This window comes from Cynocephalus volans, chromosome 6, assembly GCF_027409185.1.
Source record: "Cynocephalus volans isolate mCynVol1 chromosome 6, mCynVol1.pri, whole genome shotgun sequence".
Taxonomy (NCBI): domain Eukaryota; kingdom Metazoa; phylum Chordata; class Mammalia; order Dermoptera; family Cynocephalidae; genus Cynocephalus; species Cynocephalus volans.
In genome coordinates, this window is record NC_084465.1 from 117,549,933 (window position 1) to 117,570,158 (window position 20,226).

Genomic DNA, 20,226 nt, shown 5'->3' on the forward strand with positions numbered 1-20,226 from the left:
CTGAAAAGTGGAAGTGGAAGTATGTGTTGTGTGGGGTGCGGTAGGACTGAAGTGGTTACAACCGACATCCCACCTCTTGCAACAGGGGTGTCTGGGAATAAACAGATATGATTTAAGCCTCACAACAAAGCAGGGCCCTGTGGAGGAAAGTTGGTTTGATTAAAGCACTTCCAAAACTTCACTCAGTCCTCAACGGCTTTCATGTTCACAGGACTTGTGTGCCACCTATATCATTTTTCTTTAAATCACTTAATATTTTTCTTTAAATATTAAATGTTGCACTAAAAACACACACATTAAAAAAAAGTATGTTTCAATACAACTTAAAATTGTACCAAAAATGTTATACAGTACTGTGTACATGGCACACTCTGGAAATACTAAATCAAGGCCAGACAGGTTAATAGAAACACATTGTTGCTAATATAATTCCTTTCCTTTCCTCTTCTAATCTCAAAATCCATGCCTCCTGACACAGTACTCTAGGATCACAAACCAGAACTGGTCTCTTTTCCTTTTTCTTAATAGGAACTAAGATTACTTTCTTAATTCCTATTTACACCACCACATTTGTAAAATACCATTCTTACCCTCATTTCCCAAATCCTCAGCAGCTTTCGTCATCCACAATACATTTCCTGAACCACAGCAATGAACTAAACCCACCAGTCTCATCTAGTATTTACTGCTTGCTCTTGTCAACTGGGCAGATTGGGTAGGCCACACACACTATTTAATTCAACTCCACTTTAATCAAAGAGTTTAATACTCACTTATCAGGGTTTTAAAATACATGGCCATAAACAAATCACAATTCCTCATCAAGATTCAAATCCAAATATTTTACAAGTCCAAACATCTACTACATTCAAGACCCTCCTAGATTTATTCAACCACATCTCCAATTAATCCTGATTTATTTCTGGCCACCTACCACACCAACCCACCTGCAAAGTGGATCTTGTGTTTAGTTTTAAAATTTTGTATATTCAACTCATACTAAAGGCTCAAAGAATTTTTAAAGTAGGGAAATGGGAGGGGGAAGACGTGACTCTACTTTCTTTAAATAATGCAAATATGCAACATTTGAAAAGTTTACTGAAAACTTTTATTGTAATCAAAAAGTGACATAACGGGGTTGTAATGAATTCAGCAAATCATTCTGCTGATATTTCAGAACTGATACCAGCTTTTGCCAGGCAATTAAAAAAATCCAAATGTGAAAATTTCACAGTACAGTAAACTCCACCCCAACTAATTAAATGGTGGTTAAAAATAATAGGCCCTAGCAAAACCTCTCATGTTACATGGTCACAACTCACAATTCTGTACAAAAGTTTGTGTTATAAAGCTCTGATGTAAAAATCAAATAATCAAGCAGCAATATTTTAAGTGCAGCACAGGGTCTTCCATGTCATTATTTACAAGGCTTGAATCTCTTTACATTATAACAAAATTTAATACAGATGACTTAGTAATTAAGTCAATTTTTTAAATCTGTCCTTTTACACAGTGACAGATTTCACTTTTTGGTCATCTTTCTCCTTCTCCTTTTCTTTATCTTTGTTCTTCTTTGACTTCTTTTTCTTGTGTTTGTGTTTTTGGCTTTTTTCCAATTCTACTTCAGTACCTGCATGCTTCTTATGCTTCTTATGCTTTTTATGTTTCTTGTGCTTTTTCTTTTCTTTCTTTTTCTTCTTCTTCTTGCTGTCCTGACTTTCCGCTGAGCTGGCACTGCTACTGTGGCTTCGGGTCTGGCTTCCAGAAGGGCTATGACTTCTGCTTGGACTAACACTAGGACTGCTCTGACTCTGGCTCCTGCTTACACCCACAACCTGGCTGACCGCTGCTGGCTCCAGGCTCTCTTTTGCTTTCTCCATCATTTTATCTTTTGGGTCCTTAGAAATGTTTCCTGAAGTTTCCTCTTCTTTTATAGATACATTACTTTCACTGTCACTTTCATTATAGTCTGGTTCAAAAGCAGCTTCATCAGTTTCTCTAGTTAAGTCAGAGGAAAGTCGAGAGGAATGACTTAACTGGGGTTTAGGCTTGATAGCATTCTTGTCAATTTGACCAGTAATTTGCTCCTTCTCAATCTGTGTGTCTGGTGGGTTAAGTATATAAAGTAATTTATTGCCACCTGACTCTTTATTGTTCCTTGCTTCTAACACATGCTTCTCACGGTCTTTACAAGGATTTTTATCTACAGATTTTGACTCTTCACTTGAGCGTTTAGTATCATAAGTGGCTTTGTGATCATGAGGCTTTTTATCTCTTGAGGGACTAGAATTACCTTTTTTGGAATCTCCTGTTCCTTTTTTAGGCAAATCTCTCTCCTCCCTCGGCTTATTTTTCTGTCCAGATGCAGAATCTTTATTCCGAGAAGGAGACTCCTTTCTTCTTGTTACTTCATTCCTTTCATCTCTACGTTTGGAAGTTGAATACTCTCTGTTGTCATAGTCAGTTTTTTTGTCTCTATTGGGAGTAAAGTCTTTATTTGAGGAACCACGGACAGAATCATGCTTATCTGAAGTTCTGGTCTCTTTGGAAGACTGAGACAGACTTTTATAATTTCCTTGTTCATTCAGACGGTCCAAATTACTATCTTTCTCTGGCTGAGTGCTGTTCTTCCTCTTTTCAGGGTTTTCCTTTTCTAACACTGAATGATCTCGATCTTTGGTTTTCCCTTTTTCATTAGATGCAGAGTTTTTCGAACTTTTGACTTCATGCTGTATTATTTCGTGGCTCACTTCTTTGGGGAATTTCTGAATTTTCTCTGATGGTTCACTTTCTTTGTCAGTATACTTGACTGTATTTGATGACTTAGTACCAACATTTTTTATAACACTAGCAGGTTTTCCTACATTTGATATAGGCTGTGTGGACTTAACATCTTCTTCTTCAGATTCAAAGTCATCTTTATCCCATTTGGATTGAGGAACCTGAATCATAATAATAACATCTTCAGCAGGAGCTGTATTGTCATTATTATATTCTTCCATAGTTTTAATAACAGTTCGCTTTGTATCTGTTTTTTCTTCAGATTTCCTCACAGGACTGCCTCCAGTTGAACTTGTACTAAAAAGAATGAAAATATTTTTAATTAATGAAGAATTTATTATTAACTATAGATCATTAATAAAGATAAACACAAATGTCTTTTTAACTTTAAAAGGCAAAATTATTCTGCTCTAACAAAGATACACGTGATTTAAGAATAATTGTATAAAAACAAACATGGTTCACCCCCAAAATCTACTTACAACTTTGCCTTTCAAAATTCCTTTCTTTAAAGACAACAAAACAGTAAACCAGCCTACCCGCCGCAAGGATCAGCACGTTCTTAATTAACACAAAAAGTACAAGCATGAACAAAAAAGGAAACCAAAACATTCACACCCACCCACCCATAATCAGATACCTGGTATAATCCACAAGAGTTGAGCTGGATCCTTCAGTTCCAGTCACTTTTCGTCTGACCTTTCCTTTGACTTTTTCTTGCTTAACTTTGCTAGATGCTGACTCCATTTTTTCAGAGGGCTCTTTTGTACCAGATACATTTTCTGTACTTCCAATTTTTTTCCCAGTTTCTCTGTTGAGCTTGATTTTTTTGGCTGGGGCAGTTGCTGATGAATTTTTGTCCTTCTCTGGGGTCCTATCCATCTTTTCAATATCAGGTTCCATTTTGCGCTTTGGGGATGGTTTTACTATTTCAGTTACTTCTAGCTTAGAGATTTTCATTGAGGACTCAAAATCCTTATCTACACCTTTCTCTTCAGTTTTTCTTTTTCTTTTTTCTCCCTTGCTATCAAGTGACTTATTTTTCTCATTAGGCTTCTTGGCCTTTTCTTCCTTATTAGTTAGCTTTTCTGATTTGACATCTTTAGAATAGTCCTTCTTCACTTTTTCCTCTTTGACTGGTTTTGTCTCTTGGTGTTCTTTTGCTAATTTAGAGTGAACTTTTCTTGGGGTTCCAATGATCTTTTCATCCTTCTGAGAGGAAGATGATTTAGCATTGTCAATCTTTGGAGTCTCCTCTTTGGCTTTTTTAAGCGGAGGTTCAGATCGAGGAGATTTTTCACGCTCTCCATCTAGTTTTTCTTGGGGTCCTTTAGCAGGTTTTGTAACATTTTCTTTTTTGGACAGGGCAGACCCATCATTTTTCCGTCTGGTCTTGTCACCTTTTGCTTTTGGTTTATCTTTTTCTCTCTTGTCTTTTTCAGACACTGATTTAAAAGTGATGGATTCTGCATCCATCGGCTCATCTCTAACAGGTGTAGCATCATCTCTACTTGGGAGAACGAATAATGAATCTGTTTTATTTTCTTCAACACCTGTAGGCTCTCTTGATTTCCTAGAAGTTTCCAATAACTCTGGGTTTGGGAAACCTTCACTTTCTTCCCCTTTTCTTCTTTTTCTATGTTTCTTATGCTTATTTCCTTTACTATCTCCTGGTGCATTTTCACTCTCCTTCTCTTTTGCCTTTGCATTATCCTTCTGATTATGACTGTCTCTTACTGAAAGCTTTTCCGGATAGTTGCCACCACCTATGTTTCGACTTCTATGACCTTGTCCACCAACATAATCTTCTCTACGGCCTCTTGTGAAGGGAGAATTCCTGATGTTAAGTGGTAAAAATCTCTCTGGAGAAAAGTTCTCTCTATTTGCTGAGGGTCTAGGCTGTGCTCCAGCAGCATAACCTTTATAATATTTTTCATACCATTCTCTATATTTTCTCTCCCATTCTCGGTAATGCTCTTTTTCAAATGGGTCTCTAAAGTCTACATTTCTCCCATAATAAGCTTTCATGTCATAAGGTGGTGGAACTTCTCTGTATCTATTAAAATATTCACGTTCTGTTTCCCCTTGAGGTACATTACGTTTATTGGGAGACTGTCCCCTGAATGCCTGAGGAGATCTTGATCGTGAATGATAGCGTCTATAAGGGGGTGACCTTGACCTAGATCGATGATATCCATGAGATCTAGACCTTGAGCGGTAATTGCGGCTCTTGCCTCTGCCTCTTCTAGGGTATGGAGGTGATCGTGAATAGGAACGAGAATGTGAACGGCTGAATGATCGAGAATAAGAGCGTGAGCGTGTTGAACCAGATCTTGATTTAGAATAAGTATATGAACTTCTTGAGTATGATGAGCCACTATAGGGAGATTTAGACCTAAAAGCAAAAACAAAACAATAGTTGATAGTTGAGAAATATATACAAAATAAAATATAGACTCTCAGATAACTAGCATTTTCTCCTCACGGTTTCATCTTTCTTTACACCAAGTTTCATCTTAGATGATTAAAGAGGCACAGTGACCTCTACTGGAATGAAATAAAATACACAAATCAGAGCAATCATTTGTTATAAAATAAAAGTGAAATCTTCACAATTAGAGTGGAGTGCATTAATGTACCGTGAGTTATATGAGCTAATTAACATTAAACAAAACGCCAATTACACTTAAATTTCACTTCCTATCTGATTATTTAGATAGAAGTCCATTTATTTGTCCTAAGCTGTCCAATAGTCTAGGTTTAAAAGAAACCACATTTCAAGCTTAAGGCTAAAAAATTAAGTCTTTTAAACAAACTTCCAGGGAATTTTTATAATTCAGTTTTTCTATCAATAAAGCAATTTATATTCTACCACTACTTCACAATTACACAGGTTAATGTTCCAGCAAAAAGCTGTAGCCTTATGGTAAGTTCTCAGAAATGTCTTTGGCTATTCCCCTACTTCTTTCCTTCCATAAACATTTCCCAATTATTTCACACTATAAATAACTTCAAGGGACAAGGGTAATTTAATCCCCATAACTGCTATTTCTACATAATAGAATTTACATTGAGACATTATTTCAATAAACAGATATTGGGAAATAAGCTACATCTCCATTTTTATAAACCTAGACCGAATCAGAAAAATTCCATAAGTGCAATGTTATTTATATCCATAGCTAATCCCTGGATATTCAAAGTCCCATTTGTAATTCTGTTGTGAAGGCTTACAAAACACTAACCTGGAAAATGAGCGCCTACGCTCCTTTTGAATCTTTTTGTATTCCATCAATTCCTTAGCAAAATCATTTGTAAACTCATCTAGCTTGGACTTTTTCTTTTCCCTAGTAAAATAAAGTTAAAGAGTGAAAGTTAACAAAAACCATTTAAGAAAACTAACAAGACAAATGTAATTAGATCATGAATGAAATGAATGAAATTGTCATTAGTTTTCCACTTTAAAACTATAAATAACTAGGAATCCCTGAGGAAGTTGCTTGTATGGCTTTGGTTTAAATTTTAGGTGAATTTTCTCATACTAAGTAAAAACACTGGAAATGTTTCCAAAGATACCTACTATTTAATGTTAATATTAGAAAATGAAAAAAGTGTATAACTTCAAAATAAAATACTTACTCTTCTTTTAGTCGTCGTTGCTCTCTATAGAATTCTTCCCTGGACAAAGGTGGTGCTTGTGTTGTCGGGATGGTATTTGAATGAGCAGTCTGCACTCCTGATGATACCCAAGGTGTTGATAAATTGGCAGGAGCTGGAGGAAACCCTGGAGGAGGGACACTATACCCAGCAGGTGGTGGTTGGCCAGGAGGAAACTGAGGAGAAAACTGTGGGGGAGGAACACCTGGAGGGAGAGGAAGTGTATGGGTAGGAGGTGGATACAAAGGAGGTGGTGGAACAGGCACAAAGACTGGAGTTGCTGGTAGTGATGGGCCTTGAGTCCTCTGTGATCTTTCGCTGTGGTGTCGCCCACGGTTTATACTTCTGGAGAAATAAATTCCAAGATATTATTTCTTCAAACTAAGGTCATCTGAGACAAGTAACCTTGTCTTTTCTACCCATAATTATTTTCAAACTTATAAACAATGGAATAGAACTCACTATTCAATTAGTATAGAAACACTGCTACCATTTATTTATAAAAGTAACTCTATCACAAAACCTTAATTTTTAAGGCCACTCAGGGACTGAGATGATATACGTTTATGAGACTTTCCCTAAATGGAGACTATATTTAAAAGTTCTCTTTTGTTAAGTTCAGATTATCACTCCACTAATTATCACCTGTTATATTCACTGCTAGGCTGTCTTTTGAAGAAACTGACAGATTAATGCTGCTGTGATCTACTTCTCCCCCCAAATGCTTTCAAAGACTAAAAAGTTTAAATGAAGAAAAATCACTTCATTCAAAAAGGAGGTAGGTCTTTTTTGAGGGAGAAAGTAGATAAAGACCACACAAAGTAGCATACTAGTTTTTACATCTGTAATTAACAACCGAAAATCTCAATGTTTTCTTTCAAAGGGCTAAACAAAAATAAAAGTGCTGGCTAGTTTCTGAACTGTGCCTCAAAGAAACAGAGTAGGTTTACTTCTGTTAAGCTAATGGTTCTTTAAATTATAGGCAACTGATACACGACAGCAGCAGTAGGGGGTTAGATTTTAAGTCTCTTTTCAGAGAGCCATGAATTAGTAAATATTACCTTCTTTTAACATGTGACCCAGTAACTAAGTAGTAACTTTTATAAGCTTACCAATTCTCAGTGGAGCACTGGAAGATACCCTTAATACTCTTGTTATAATGTTTTGGAGGCCCCTTTACCCTGGTGGTGACTATGACCTAGACAGTAAGACCTATAGCTTACTTCTTAGATTAACATTGCTTATGCCTGTCTAAGGCAAGAGCCCATGGCAATCTCTTTGTCTCTTCTTTTGGAAAAGAGAAGGTGGAAGAAGATTGGACAATTAAGTCTAGAAGAGAAATAAATGATATTCTTCTTCATACTTGAGAGTTGAGCTGGTTAACCTTCATCTTAAATTAAATTTATATCTTTTAAGTATTGTCTGGGCCTTAACTTCCTTCTACTTCCAAGAAAATAAATGCAAACCAAGATTCTGCTGTGTGCTGATCGGAAGAAAGTAATCACAGGGAAGGAATATAAAAGATGAAGCCTTAGAAACAATAATTTAAAATACTAAATGTAATACATTATTTTCTAGGCCTCTTAAGGATTACTACTGAGGACTTGTGAGAAATACAAACCAAATGATCCCCCTTCCTCCTGCCACTGCTGTGCTTTAATTTCTTTGTACTATACTTTTCAGTGTGTCAATATTGTTTTCCAACATTTTTAGCAGGCCTACCTGTAGCAGCTCCTCTCCCCCCTTCTAATTTGCTGTGGTGGAGAAACCAGATATCCAAGCTTGTTGGAACTACATGGGGGAAAAAAGATAAAATAGGCTTGAGTTTTTCTTCATGGGTATAATACATGATATCTTTCAGTGGGTGGACTTTAAGACATCTATTTTAACTATTCTGAAAACATTTTCCTTCTCCCTGATTCTTAAACTAACTCCAGATAGAGGAGATCTGAGCAAATATTATATTTATTTAAAATCAACTGTTTTTCTGATTAACTATAACAGTAATTAAACCTCAATAAATAATATTTTCTGTAAAATACTTTAATTAGCACTCTGTAAATTGCTCTGTGAACTAACTTATTGTCATAGAAAAGGAAAAGAGCCCTTTAATCTGCAAGGCACTATGCAGGCATTTACATGTTAAGGTAGGTAGTATCATTCCAATTCTACAAATAAGGAAAGGGAAGCTGAGGAATAAAACCACATGCCACGGTCGTGCAGCTAATAAATGGAAGAGCAGGGATTCAAACCCAGGTCCGCCTGTCTCCAAATCCCATATTCTTTCTACTGATACATTCTGTTAGTCTCTCATTTAATATACTTTCTCTACAAGTAATTTGCTTTATCTTTCAAACAAAAAGATCAAAATTTTAGAATGTCAGTCTTAAAATTATATAAACAGAAATGATTGTACAAATAGAAAGATGTTAAACAAATCTACTGATTTTTAGTGCCATAAAACATCCCACAAAGAAGATCAAAGTTCTTTGCATTTTAGGACAAAAAATTCATATCCTTTGGATTTCGATATGCAATAAGATTTGGTTATTATTATTATTTTTTGGTGGCTGGCTGGTGTGGTGATCTGAACTCTTGACCTTGGTGTTATAAGTCTATGCTCTAACCAGCTGAGCTATCCAGACAGCCCATGATTTTACTGACATAGACTCTATTCCAAATGAAAAATCTGTGTCGGGGGGGGAGAGGGGAGAAGTAGGGGTGCCTGGCCAGTACAGGGACTGAGCCTGGACCCTGATGATAGCTCTAACCAACTGAACTAATCGGTCAGCCCGTTTGGTACACTTTAATCTTAATATGTATTTTTTTACTCAAATCAAATTATCATCATCCAAATTAAGAATAGGAAAAAGTTTAACATATTAGGAAAATAACTGATTCCATATTTAAAATAAGTTTGAGTAATTCTTATCTAGTTATTAACTGAGGTCGTATAAAAATCTCCATTTGTTACACATAAAAGTAGAAAAGAACTTATAAGGTTTGTCTTTTACTATTTTAGACAAGAATCACTCATTCTAAGGAAATAATTCTTCATATAAGCTTGAATTTGTGATGTTTTACATAAAAACTGTTAATCTGACATATGAAAGAGTTTACAATAAAAGCATTCAGCATCACACTGCCTAGTTTGTAGTTTCCATTATCTAGTTCCAAAGCAATTAATCACTGAGGATTATTTTAAACATAAACTTACTGTTCCCAGCCTGGTCGACCACCACCTGGGCGAGCAGTATTTATTCTTACTGGACCTTAGAAACAAAAAATAAACAAAAACAATAAGTAAATATGAAATTGCACATTAAACAAAATGAAAAAAAATATTTTTTTTAAAAAAAGGTCTAAATTAAAATGATTTTTACTTACCAGTTGTGGGGATCAACTGTCCATGCAATAATGACTGTCCAAGTAAAGAAGGGGTTCCAAGTACAGGCACCTGGTAACCCTGTAGGAACAACCACAAATAAACAGGAATAGTTAAAAACTAACAAAAATACTCCACGGTAAAACAACCCCTAATATAAAGCCAATAAAATTTACCTTCTCTTCCATAAGAGCAGTAATTGCAATTGAGGAGGTTCCCTTTGAGTGCTCTGACGCAAGGGCTGCAGCTGGCAGTATTTTATTATCAGAGTCCCTAGAAAATAATATCATACATTAAAAAGTCACCAGAAATGGATAGAAGCAAAAATAACAGCTTGTTGCTAACTCTGTTTATCTAATACCTAAGTCAAAGACGATGAAAACGTTTGAGAAAGAGAAAGGACAACCTTTGGAGGGAAAAGTAAAAAGAAGCACTACACGATAAAAATTGGTTGTAAGGATAGTAAAACTTTAAAAAAATGAAGAGAATCAAAGTGTAGACTACACAAGGACAAAAAGAACACAGGATTAGGAGTAAGTTTTAGTTCTAGCTATACCACTAAAGGGGTAATCCTGGGTAAGCCACTGAACTCTTCTGAGCCTTATTCCTACTATCAACCAAATAAGTGGCTAAACTAGATAAGTGGGATTTCTTAAATATACATGTAAGGTCCCACTCTAAAGATTTTGCTTCAATACATCTGAAACAGGCCCCTAACATCTATTTTTTAAAAGTTCATGTTTTTTTTTTTAAAGAATTTATGAGCCATTAGACTACATGATCAAAGGTCCCTTTCATTTCTAAAGTGGTAAGAGTTAAGTGAGCTTTCACTATTCTCCTACATAATTATGCTCCAAAACAATTATTATTCCTGACCTTCTCTACCTCTACTGGTGTTTCATCCCCTATTCTTGACCTATCTGAATTGTTCTTAGCATGCTTGAATTTACTCTTTTCTAATAACATCATTATGACGAGTGAATTCTTCTGTCTCTGAACTGCAGAGCTGTTATGGTATGTGATTCAACTTTTAATAGGATTCAACTTTTAATAGGGGTTATTGGCAACTTGTGTAATATTTAACCTTGGGATGCTCAATCATCTATTGCCAAATGAATCACCTTCGTTTGACTCTTCTTCCACTGAGACTAAGTCATTTCTTAGAAGTCATCCCACATCGTTGACTTCATTTGTTCCCTAACAGAGAAATATATAGACTTACCGGAAAGGTCCATCTGATTTTTCTGAATGCACTGATATGGATACTGTTGCAGTTATATCAGGTACAGGAGCTGGGGATGAAGATGGATTTCCAGGCACAGGAGGGGCCAAGGAAGATTGATTAGAAGTTAATGAAGACAAAGAGGGAGTTGGGTGAGTAGAGGAAGATGTCAATGGAATCATCAGAGGATCTTGTTGTCTTGATATTGGAGATCTCATCAGAGGCTGTAGATTTCGCTGAATGAGTGGTCTCGGAGGTGGTATTGGGGGTGGTGGTGGAGGTAACTGTTTTCGTAGTCTTTTTGTATAACCAGTTTCATTTTTGAAATTATTAACAGCCTACAGATATCAACAAAAAATACAGAAAAATGTAGTGTAGTATTCGTAGTTAAATCAGTGAAAATACTAAAAAAATTTTTTCATAAATGGAACACAAAGATACCTGTCTTAAGAATTTATTGGCAATTAAAGCATCAGGAGAGACATCATTCTGATGACATGTTGGACAGGTATGGTCATCTGATTCCAGCAGAGCTGTTCTTATACCTATGCATGATAAGATTTTAAATATTAATAAAAGCATAGCAAAACTAAGTTAGGATGAATTAAGAAGATGGCCTACATCTGTTCAGTATATGGCACTAATTATTTCTTAGATTAAGAAATATAAGTAAAATCTCTTGGCACTTTTCTGCTCTAATTTTTTTCTATGACCGATGCTACATTAAAAAGAGAAGTCATAAGGGGCTGGCCCGTGGCTCACTTGGGAGAGTGTGGTGCTGATAACACCAAGGCCATGAGTTCAGATCCCTATATAGGGATGGCCGGTTCGTTCACTTGGGAGAGTGTGGTGCTGACAACACCAAGTTAAGGGTTAAGATCCCCTTACTGGTCATCTTTTTTTTTAAAAAAAGAGAAGTCATAAGCACATTTAAACACATGTTTGAGAGAAAAGCATTCTTTCCCAAATACTATTCTTAGCTAGTAATTGGAATATTACAGGGGGAAAAAAAATAAGAGGAAAAAACTGTACATAGCTAACTTATGATTTTTTAAAAAAATCATAAAAAAAGGACATTTTAAAAAAACAAGATTCTCGGGCCGAGCCCGTGGCGCACTTGGTAGAGTGCGGTGCTGGGAGCGCTGCGACGCTCCCGCCGCGGGTTCGGATCCTATATAGAACTGGCCGGTGCACTCACTGGCTGAGTGCCGGTCACGAAAAGGACAAAAAATAAATAAATAAATAAATAAATAAATAAATAAATAAATAAATAAATAAAAAATAAAAAAACAAGATTCTTCAGGCAAGAAAATGAGACACCTACAGCACAGCAGATATGAGGCAACACTAAATCACTGATTCACCAGTTATGCTTCAGTGTAGTAAAAATCCAGTAATAGTAAGTCGTTTGTTGAATCTAAGAGATACTCTGAAATAAGTCTTAAATGACCTCTTCTTGACCTTGGTTTCACTGAAGAGGACCAAAAATAAAGATTTATATTCCAAAACTATCTTTAAAAATGAAAAAGGCTAGAGCATAATTGAGCAGCGCAGTTTTCAGATAACACCAATTTCTTCTAAGAAGGGATGAACTTAGGATAAGTGTCAGGGAAAAACTAAGTGCTAATAAAAGTGATTTAAAAAAAAAAATCATGACCACATGGCAAATGTTGGGTAATATGTTTACAGGAAGCAGGTCTTACTTAAACTTAGGAATTTTAGAGTAAGCTATTATTCACGATCCAAGAAAGGAATTTAGTTATCACTTAAAAATATTTCCAGGGCTGGCCAGTTAGTGCAGTTGGTTACAGTGCAGTATTAATACCAAGGTCAAGGGTTCAGATCCCTATACCAGCCAGCCACTAAAAAAAAAAAATTAAAATTCCAGAATTATCTAAGGCCCAACGGGTTTTAAAAATTCTGTAAACCATTTAAAATATACAGGAAATAAAAATCCAGTGTTTTAAAAAACCTCAGTATAGTAATCCTGATGAAGGTAAAGGAAGTGGTCAATTCTAACACTTAAAAGGACAAAGAGGCTACAAATAAAAAAGTTGTAGCAACAAAAACAGACTTCTCATTACTGAATGCTCATTGATCAACACTATCAACACTTCATATTTTATTATTAAAACACACAACGTTGGTAATAGCCTTTCCAAGTAAATATAAATATTCTAAAATACACATCTTCCAATGTTCGGCATTTCTTACATTCATCACAATAACTATTTCCACAGCAGGGAATGACAACGGCATCAGTCATAATATCTTTGCAGATGAGACATAACAATTCATCTGGGATAGGATCATCTTCTTCTGAAGAAGAAGATGGTTCCTCTGGTAAGAAGGGAGGTTTTTCTTTCTTCCCAATTGCATATGCTTCCCTGTAAAAGAAGTTTTTAGCATTTTAACATCGTTAAGAAGGCAAAGTATACATGCTACATGTTCTACTAAAACATCATGGGAACATATAAGATGTTAAATTAATTTAGACAAGCATAATATCTTCCAAAATAAGTTATATACACCTTTCCCCTAAACAACAAAAAGAAATGAAACAAAATCCTCAACAGGTATAACAAAAAGAAACAAAGAAATGCTATAAAAACAGCTAAAAGAATCATAGAATCCATAACTCTAAGAACTGAGGGCCAGAGAGGTAAAGCAACATTTTCAGTGCCATAAAGTTCTAAGTGGCACAGACAAAATTTAAACTCTAATCACAACTTTGTCTGTCCTATCAGTTTTTAAGGGGGGAAAAAAAAAAAAAAATTTCCCTCTCCATATTCAAACAGTACCCCAAACCTGTGAAGGTATTAGAGTAAATGCAACAAGATTGGAAACTAAAATTAGTACTGACATTATGCAATTAAGACAAGACAGTTCAAGGGAAATATATGCCATCACTGCACAAATAATTAATAGAATGAGACTTCAAAACTAATGATCTACTTATAATTAGTATTTTAAAAGAGATTAATCTATTTATAGTCAATTAAGAAATATTAATGACTTAAATGATCAGAATATGTTACAAAATATTAAGTAACATCTCATTAGACATTCTGGGTCCAGCTTTTCTGTACAAATGCATTCTGTAGAAATGTTGGGCATTAAATATATTAAAAAACAAGAAACAAACAAGAAAAGCTATTCTCAGACTTGTCACCACTGCTTTCATACCCCCACCTTCTCTGTATTCAGGCAAATTTGTAAAACAGGAATTCCTACAGATATCCTTTCTATTTCATTTAGGAACAGAGTGTGTTTATCTTAATGCTGAAAATGAAAGAATCTCAGCTGTACGGAGTAGGGTACCTTAGGTGTGTTATTTGTGTTGCAGTTGCTCCATAGACATCACCACGATTCCAGAAATAAGTATCAATTTGCTTATGCCCCATTGTTCCCAATTTGTGAAAGAGGAGTCTCCCACTGCCCAAAAGAGAGAAAAAAAAAAAAAAAAAAAAAAAAGAGAAGAACAGAGGATAGAAAAAGAAACAGAAGAAGAGTCTGAGTTGTTTATCAGTGGTGTTAGTGGAGAGGATGAAAGTTTCATTTAAAATATTTGGGCTCCCATCTTTCCCCAGTATTTGCTGTGTGTTTGGCACATATGGGCTTTTGTATTTCAGCATTCAAAAGCAATGAAGTTAATTATTAGTTAGGATTCACAGGTGATGTTAATTTTTCCAACACAAATTTCTATTCTCTAAAAACTTTGACATAACATAGACGAAGCGGTCTGCTCTTAAACTGTGTCTGTAAAAATCATACATTTCAACCTAAAGTTGTTTAGAATCATCTACGAAACGTCTCTGAATTAGAAACAGCATAACAACAGACTGCTCTAAGATGAACCACAAAAACACAGGATGGCGACTGATAAAAAATAGATGGGGGTGAAGTTGAGGAAGTGAGCAGGGTAGGGATTTTAGGAAAACAATTCTTATCTGTGAACTAAAACAATGTATTTACTAAAGAACATATTCAAAACCACTGAATCTTTCAATTTCATTCCACAGCACAGCTGTTTTCATCTTCCCCACCTGCTCACTACATTATACTTCAGCAATATTTATAGCATTAAGCTGAGGAGAACTGTGTTCTTATATAGTCTTTAATTTTTTTTGTCATTGAGAACATGGACACCTAATTTCTAAATTGATGTTTCTCAAAGTTATGTCCTGAGAATCCTCTAACTTTATAATCTCCTGGAAGACTTGTTAAAAATGCAAAATCAGGGGCTTATCACACAATCTCTAAATCAAAAACTGGGGGTAAAGGGCACAGCACCCAGGATCTTTTAAGATACTTCTGTAGATCGTTATGCACAATAAAGTAAGAGAACCACAGTCCAATGGAATAGTTAACATTGTGTTGTATATTATGCAAGTTCACAATGGCTGAAGGTCATCAAAATGGTAATTAATTATACTAATAAGAGCAGATAAAATAGGAAGTTATCTAGTTGAATCATGCCACTAGATTTTCATGTCTGTACATTTTATTAAATATTGGCTCATAAAATAAAATCTGAAAACACATTAAAAATAAGCATTAAGCTGTTTTATAGGGCTGCAGTTGATCTGAACTAATGGCTTATAAAATAAATCCTACTTTAGAATCTTAAGACTCGGGCCGGCCTGTGGCTCACTCGGGAGAGTGTGGTGCTGATAACACCAAGGCCACGGGTTTGGATCCCATATAGGGATGGCCGGTTAGCTCACTGGGTGAGTATGGTGCTGACAACACCAAGTCAAGGGTTAAGATCCCCTCACCGGTCATCTTTAAAAAAAAAAAAAAAAAAAAAAAGAATCTTAAGACTCACACAGTATACCTGAGCTTATTCAAGATACCTTGGTATTTCATTTATGCATAGCATTTAAATTTGCCTCAATATCTTGCAGCAGTTTTATTATTAAGCCTCTTTTCTCTCAAAATGACTATATCTGTTTTGTTTACTCAAAAAATGCAAAGAGTATATATAATAAGATTATGTAGGAGTATGTATGTGAATGAGGAAGAAAGCAGGGAATGACAGAAAAAGAAAAAATTAGAGGACTACAAAGGAAGTGGCACTCACTGATAACAAAAATCCCCAAATCCATTTTAAATTTGCTTTAAATGGAGCAGACTGCAGCTTCTCATTCTTAACATGGAAATGCAACATGTGGAGACTAACAATCTCAGCAAACAAAGTTCTTAGGAATCTAAGTTGCTTAACTACAAGCCCAACATTAAAACACTATAACCCGGGATTGAAGGTAGTCACCACAGGCCACACCTATTTGCGTACTTACGCATCTATAGTTGGTATCGCATATTTTCCAGTGTTGGTAAGCATTGCACCTTTCATGTTAGGATCTTTCACTTCCATCATAAAACTTCTAGGAATTCCAGTGCTCTTTTTAATCCTAGGACCAGATTCAAAGTTCTTATCCTATTGAGAAGGAAAAGGGAGAGGAGACAGGAGGAAGAGAAAAAAGAGCAGTTATCTTTATTTAATAATACTAGCTAACATTATGCAGTGCTTACTAATTACTTATTTGAGGTACTTCACATATATAATCTCATTTAATTCTCACAGCTGCCATGTGAGGTAACTACTATTTCCATTCAGAGAAGAAAAAAACAGGCCTGGGGAGATCGAGTAACTTGCCCAAGCTCACTCAGCTATTAAGTGGCAGAACCAAAGACTTGAAGCATGACAAATTAGGATCCAGAGGCTGTACTCATTTGCCATAGTAATAGAGAAGACAATATTTACCAAGAAAGAACAGGATGGCTAAGAAATAATTCTAAGAAAAATAAGGTGCACCATAGTTTCTGTTTTGTACTTACCCCATTTGTTGGGCAATTCTTTATATAATGTCCAGGTTTACCACAACGGAAACAGGTATAAGATGGAGGTGGTGGACCTAGAGGTTTCTTCATGTAACTGAAAGGAAAAAAAAATTACATGTATACAAGGACTTTTAAAAAATAATGCTTTTTATTGGGGGCAAAGCCCACACCCAAACTTCCTATTAGTATAAAGAATATATGAACTTACTTGATTGGGTCGTATTCATGGCCAGATTGCGACATCATTGCTTTAATTTTATCTTCTTCAGAAGCATTGGCTTCAGCCAGATTGGCAGTCTGTTTAACAGGTAATTATTTGACACACACATTAGAAACACATTTAAGACCACACAGCCAAAGACAACACCACTCATCCTGTAAAGAGCAGTATCTAACTAACCTTGCACAAAAACAGCTATTTACATGTATAACCTGAAAGAAGCACTGGGAATTCCTTAGGTCATTACATGATGTTTGGGTGTCTGCAAGGCTGAAGAAAGTCTTTCTGGGGGCACTCAAACCTTAGACCCTGTTTGTACCTTATGTTAAGATTTGCATACTACTCCTTTAAGAGGTGAAGACTGAAATTGAGTTAGAAGAGAAACACTTGATGTTTTCAAACATTAAAAATAATTCAAGTGTCACAGCATTAAGATTATAATTTATACTTAAAACTTGGAGGTAGGGGTGAGGGTAGAATAACCAAATATTTTATGCTGCACGTATCAGAAGTCAGAAGGTGCTTTAGGTAGTGGTGTCAGTTTCAAATTAAGTGTAAAGGATGTGCATTGAGCATTCATAATTTTAAATTTAACTCTCCAGATAAATTTTATGAACTTTATCTTTAAGGCATTATATACAATAATCTAGATATAAGCAGGGTCTAAGGGAGTGATTTCTCATAACTTGAATCTTCAGACATCTAGCACTCATATCAGCCACTCGGGTTTTATCTTTACATTCATCCACAAAACAAGCAACCAGTTTTAACATTTTATTGTAATTTTATATACAAAAAATGCTTAACATTAACAGAGCTTAAAACAATAGCAACATTTACAGAAAACTGAATTACAGATGTTTAACAACTAATTTGTTTGAACCCAAACGTTATTTTACAAATAGTTAAAAGTAAAAAAATAAAAATAAAAAAAATTCCCCAAACCTCCCCAACTCCTCCCCTCAAAGAAACAATGTTAGGAATAGACCAAAACTCAAATATGGTCCTTACAGTACATAAGAATAAAAACAAACTGCTAAAGATGTTAACTCTATGCTAAATCACTTTGCATTAGAAAATTATAAAATAGGATGGTTTTAGTCCACTTTACGTTTTAAGAATCAATTTTAATGCTTAGTTTTCCCAGAACAGGAGTTAAAAAAGCAATTATTTGTGACTAGGACATTTTGGGGGGATACATTCTAGGGGAAAAGGACACAACCTATAACAAAGTCATGGACAAGATAGGGACAGCACTAATGGAAAATCCATCTTTTCATTAATCTTGGTTGCTAAATTTGGTTTCACATTTCTGATGGCAGGGAAAAGATTTTTGGAAAACTGGACAATTTCCCTCTTGGCCCTCAAAAGTCTGCCTATTCTTTTTTTGTTTTTTAAAGGCACAATTTGTAAGTTAAATGTATTGTTTTAAAAAGTAATACATCACTAGTGCTTTCCCAAACAAAAGATACACATTATTGAGCAGAAAATGCAAGCAATCTTATCGCAAAACATGGCATATACAATGATTTCAGGAGGTAACAATCTGCCCCTCTGCCAAACATACACATTGGTATATTCCTGCAAACAGCTTTATACACAATTCATGTAGTCTGTGTTCAAACAAATTAGGTTGTTTAATACTTTTCCTAATGCAGACAGACTACAAGTCTATAGCATAAAGAAACAATTGTATCACATTTAAAATATTGACCTTTGTGGGATAAATTCAAATATTCAAGAAATAACCGCATAATCGTCCATGTAAAGGAAATCTTCCATTTTGGCTGCTTAAAGAAAGTCCACATAATTTACAGCCAAAACCGGGTAATTCCTCCGGAACTTTGTTAGTTTCCAATGCATAATTAAAATGTATGAGAGAAAAAAATGATTAAGTGTAGCTTCATGTGTTTCTTCTGTCTTGAAGATGAACAATACGCCACCATTATGCTGAAGCTGACAAAGTACTCCCCTATCTTCTCAAAATGGCCACTACTCTTTACAGGATAGTAAATAATATGTACAATGCTTCTGTAAAATAATTCCTCCCCAACCCCTCTTAAAAAATTGTTCCACATAAAAAAATATGATGTTAGAAAAAGACATATTTTCAAGAATATATATATATACCTTTGTAAGCTGGGCCAGAGAAATAGACGCAGAAGAGTCATCAATCTGTTCACAAAAAATTAAACACACATTCAAGTTCCACACTGAAAACATCTGAAAGTGATCATTTAGCCCCTACTGACACTTAATGTTCAAATATCGGGCATTTTCTAAAGAATGTTATTTTGTTTTAAGCCTGAAAGTGTAGCTCAACCTCCTTCATCCTTCTCTACGTATTTCACACACAGTTATAAAGGTTATCAGTTGAGGGGAGACTCAATTACAATGAAAAAACGGGGTAAAGAAAAGTACATCACACAGAAAATCTGTTCAGAGTGGTGACTGAATACTAAATTAAGAGTCCCATGTTTCTCAATGGTCTCTAAATGTGATAATGCTCAAGAAAATGTACACTGGGAGAGAGAATAAGAAATCTTTCTAATTTTCCCACAATGCCATTATACAACACTGTAAAAACACGCAGCTCTTTAATGGTTCGGATAATTGCTTTTAATAAATAACAGCCCCACATAATTGCCACTTTTTTTTCTTTTTTGAGCATGTAGTGCTCAGTCTGAGTAAGTTTGTTTATTCTCCCATACAAAGAGTAACAAATAGCTTCTGCCAAACAAACCACAGCTTTATCAGGGCAAAGATATTCAGCGAAAAAAAGGAAAACAAAGGCACCCTGGGAAAAGGGCAAACAGAGCTGTCACATATGATTATGGATTCTAATATCTGGAGAAAGGAAAGTTAATTTAATCAAACAGAGGATATAAAGGCTATAAGAGGGCTTTTAAAAATGTATTTTAAAATGTAACATTTAAACAAATTTTTTCATTCTTTGATCCCCTGAAATTTTATTTTATTTATTTTTTTTTTTTAAACCCTTTAGCAAAGTAACTCTGAAGATATGATTTCCCTACAGCTTCCTACGTAGTAAGTGGATTGCTTATTCAACATGAAATAAATTTCTCATGCATTATTGGTCAGAACTCTTGTTTAAAA

General features: G+C 35.2%; 1 protein-coding gene across 4 annotated transcripts in view; it reads right to left on the reverse strand.

Annotated features, from left to right (window-relative positions):
* Window positions 1–1,132: 1,132 nt before the first annotated feature.
* The window catches only part of RBBP6 (RB binding protein 6, ubiquitin ligase), a 31,191-nt gene continuing 12,097 nt past the window's right edge, over window positions 1,133–20,226 (reverse strand). Inside the window, exons 4-19 of one of the 4 annotated variants that reach the window (XM_063099142.1) lie at window positions 19,240–19,284; window positions 17,098–17,186; window positions 16,887–16,983; window positions 16,346–16,485; window positions 14,367–14,480; window positions 13,260–13,432; window positions 11,487–11,590; window positions 11,046–11,383; window positions 10,000–10,096; window positions 9,826–9,904; window positions 9,656–9,710; window positions 8,161–8,229; window positions 6,421–6,783; window positions 6,027–6,128; window positions 3,422–5,176; window positions 1,133–3,078 (exon numbers count right to left, since the gene is read on the reverse strand). In XM_063099142.1, coding sequence (XP_062955212.1) covers window positions 1,506–3,078; window positions 3,422–5,176; window positions 6,027–6,128; window positions 6,421–6,783; window positions 8,161–8,229; window positions 9,656–9,710; window positions 9,826–9,904; window positions 10,000–10,096; window positions 11,046–11,383; window positions 11,487–11,590; window positions 13,260–13,432; window positions 14,367–14,480; window positions 16,346–16,485; window positions 16,887–16,983; window positions 17,098–17,186; window positions 19,240–19,284 — 5,193 coding nt within the window. In that variant the 3' untranslated portion in view covers window positions 1,133–1,505. The remainder of the gene's footprint in view (window positions 3,079–3,421; window positions 5,177–6,026; window positions 6,129–6,420; window positions 6,784–8,160; window positions 8,230–9,655; window positions 9,711–9,825; window positions 9,905–9,999; window positions 10,097–11,045; window positions 11,384–11,486; window positions 11,591–13,259; window positions 13,433–14,366; window positions 14,481–16,345; window positions 16,486–16,886; window positions 16,984–17,097; window positions 17,187–19,239; window positions 19,285–20,226) is intronic. The other 3 variants (XM_063099144.1, XM_063099143.1, XM_063099145.1) reach the window with 3 other exon arrangements.